The sequence below is a fragment of the Gossypium hirsutum genome, chromosome A11 (genome assembly GCF_007990345.1).
Source record: "Gossypium hirsutum isolate 1008001.06 chromosome A11, Gossypium_hirsutum_v2.1, whole genome shotgun sequence".
Lineage (NCBI taxonomy): Eukaryota > Viridiplantae > Streptophyta > Magnoliopsida > Malvales > Malvaceae > Gossypium > Gossypium hirsutum.
This window is the reverse complement of record NC_053434.1, coordinates 7284539-7287253: the sequence shown is the minus strand read 5'-3', so window position 1 is coordinate 7287253 and position 2715 is coordinate 7284539. Positions and strand designations below refer to the sequence as shown.

The 2715-nt window shown below is 39.5% G+C and overlaps 1 protein-coding gene across 1 annotated transcript; it reads left to right on the top strand.

Moving 5' to 3' along the window:
• On the top strand, positions 1 to 2367 carry LOC107911847 (serine/threonine-protein kinase-like protein At3g51990). Its single transcript, XM_016839798.2, has one exon. It carries the CDS (start codon positions 673 to 675, stop codon positions 2005 to 2007), a length of 1335 nt encoding a protein of 444 aa, XP_016695287.1. The 5' UTR covers positions 1 to 672; the 3' UTR covers positions 2008 to 2367.
• The last annotated feature ends 348 nt before the right edge of the window (positions 2368 to 2715 follow it).

Sequence of the window (2715 nt, the reverse complement as noted above, 5' to 3'; positions counted from 1 at the left end):
GGTAGAAATTGAATAATTTATTTAGTTAGCTCAAAAGTTATACACATCTTATCTAACCTTCAGTGTCAATCAAGCAAACATGTTTTTTGTTGTGTGTGTTGTCCATTTGCAAACTTATATTGAAAGGTAAAACCGCAAAAGGAGAGTGAACGTAAACCACATCAATCATATATCATCCAAATTAGTAGAGATTAGTTGATTTTAGCAAAATGAGTTGCAAGATTTTGATGTGTTGGTGTTGGAGGGTGAATACTTTTTAGTTACACATTTCATGGCACAATTGATGTGTTCAAAACCCCTCGGGATTCCAATTGGGTGGGCCTCTCTCTTCGATGATCAGCTGTAGACCTAGGCTTGATGCCATTGCCATATCCCTAAATGTAACCTCTCTTTTCCAACCCAACATGAAAATGAAAAAGTAAACAATAAAGAAACACTGCCACTTCATATCTTTCCAAAAGCCCCTTTCCTTTCCAAGATAGAAAGACAGGAAAAGAAAAAAAAAAAAAAAACTTCAATTTTTCCTCTTCAGTCTTTGATGCATTTGCAGCCCAGTAATGAAATGATATAATTGTTCACTCCTGATTCATATTTCCTGTAGCCTGTCAAAATTCCCACTTCACAAACAAGACTCAGAAAGAAAGAAAGGAACTTTTTGTGGTTTGGTTTTTGATGGGTTATCTTTCTTGCAAAGCAGACTCAGCAGTGTCCATAATCTCCACCTCCACAACCAAAGGTGTCACCAACAAGCAGGAAAAACCCATCAAGATCCAACAGTTCGATTACTCTGACCTTGAAGCCGCCACCAATGGGTTCTCCGACCAAAGGCTTCTAGGCAAAGGTAGCCACGGCTCCGTCTACAAGGCTGTTCTCAGGGGACGCCACGTTGCCATCAAGAAACCATCTTTAAGAAACCAAGAAACCAACCCGGAAGCTGATAACGAGATCGAAATCTTGTCCAACATTCAAAGTTCCGGGTTGGTGAATCTTCTTGGCTTTAGTAATGACGCTAAAGATCGTTTATTGGTGGTGGAATTTATGAGTAATGGCACCTTATATGATGCTCTTCACTCTTCCTCTTCCTCTTCTTCAAGGCCTTTGAATTGGGGTCGAAGAATTCGATTAGCCTTGCAAGTTGCCAAAGCCTTAGAGACACTTCACTCACAAAAACCCCCCATTATTCATAGAGATGTTAAATCTGCAAATGTGTTAATCGATAGGAATTTCAATGCCAGGTTGGGTGATTTTGGGTTGGCACTCAGGTGTGGTGTTGATGATTATAGGCTTAGATCAACCCCTCCAGCTGGAACCATTGGGTATCTTGATCCATGTTATGTGACCCCTGATAATCTTAGTACAAAAACTGATGTTTTTAGCTTTGGGATCTTGTTGTTAGAGATTATTAGTGGTAGAAAAGCTATTGACATTGCACATTCACCACCTTCCATTGTGGATTGGGCAATTCCTCTTATAAAGAAAGGGAAGATTGTTGCAGTATATGATCAAAGGATTACACCTCCTGCGGATCCTATTGTTAGGAAGCAGTTGGCTGTCATAGCAGCTAAATGTGTGAGGTCCTGCAGGGAGCGGCGGCCGGCAATGAAAGAGGTGGTTGGTTGGTTAACAGGGTTGAGCAAATTGGTTCCTCTACATCTATGGAATGGTTTTAACAATCCATGTATGATGGTGGAAACAATGGGGCGTCCTGTTGAGTGTAGGAACGCCGAGGATGCCATGGATGGTAAATTTGGCAGGAAAAACTTAAGGGACTCGCGCAGAGTGTATTCAGATTTGGGGTTCAGAAGCAACCTGATGGAACTAATGGGCATGAGCATGAGTGGTGTTGAGGGAGAGTGTGGCTATGACCTTGTTGGAATTGGAACAAAATCAGGGAGCAGCAAAAGATATGGTGAAGATAAGAACGGTGGTTTCGGTTTGAGGAGGAACCGATCAGCCGGAGAAACTTCTCAAGGTGATGTATATGCTCGATTCTCAGGCTGTAGGTGACATTCAGTAGTATATCATGAACATTGAAATGGTTGGCAATGAAGCAAAGTCGAGGCTTCCAAGTTTCAGTTGCTTGCACCCCACCCCAAATCCATGTGTATTTTACTTGTGGGTAACTTGTTTTTGGTGATTTCAACCATATCCAAAGCTTCTTTGAATTGTTAAAGTTGTGTTCATTTTGTATGTAAGATGAGGACATGGCTAATGTCCATTTCATAGGTTGTTAATCTTGTTTTTGCTGCAAAGCATACAATTGACGAATCCGTGCATGATGAGGTGATTCAAAATGTATGTTTTTTTTTTTTTTTTGTAATTTGAACCTGCTTTCGCAATAACTGAATAACGTATTACTTCGTTTCATTCTCACGCAAGGTTTGGGTTTATGTAATTTAAAGGCTAAACAACAGTAGTTTAGTTTGATCAAAGTCCAAAACATACATAAATAGAGCCAAATTAAGAGGGAATTCCAATAAATAATTGAGATGAGAGGAGTCTGCTTTGCTTTGCTTTTACTTCGTCATATTTTGTAGGGTAGAGGGTAGAGAGAGATTGTCTTATCTTATTTCTGGAAATCCAAAGGTATTATTGGTATTTGGCACATCATCATGTCAATGGAATAATTAAATCATCAAACTTGAATTTTTGTTTGTTTGTATGGAAATTTCTTATTGGAATGTGAATTTTCTTCTAACGTTTTCCAGAATAATC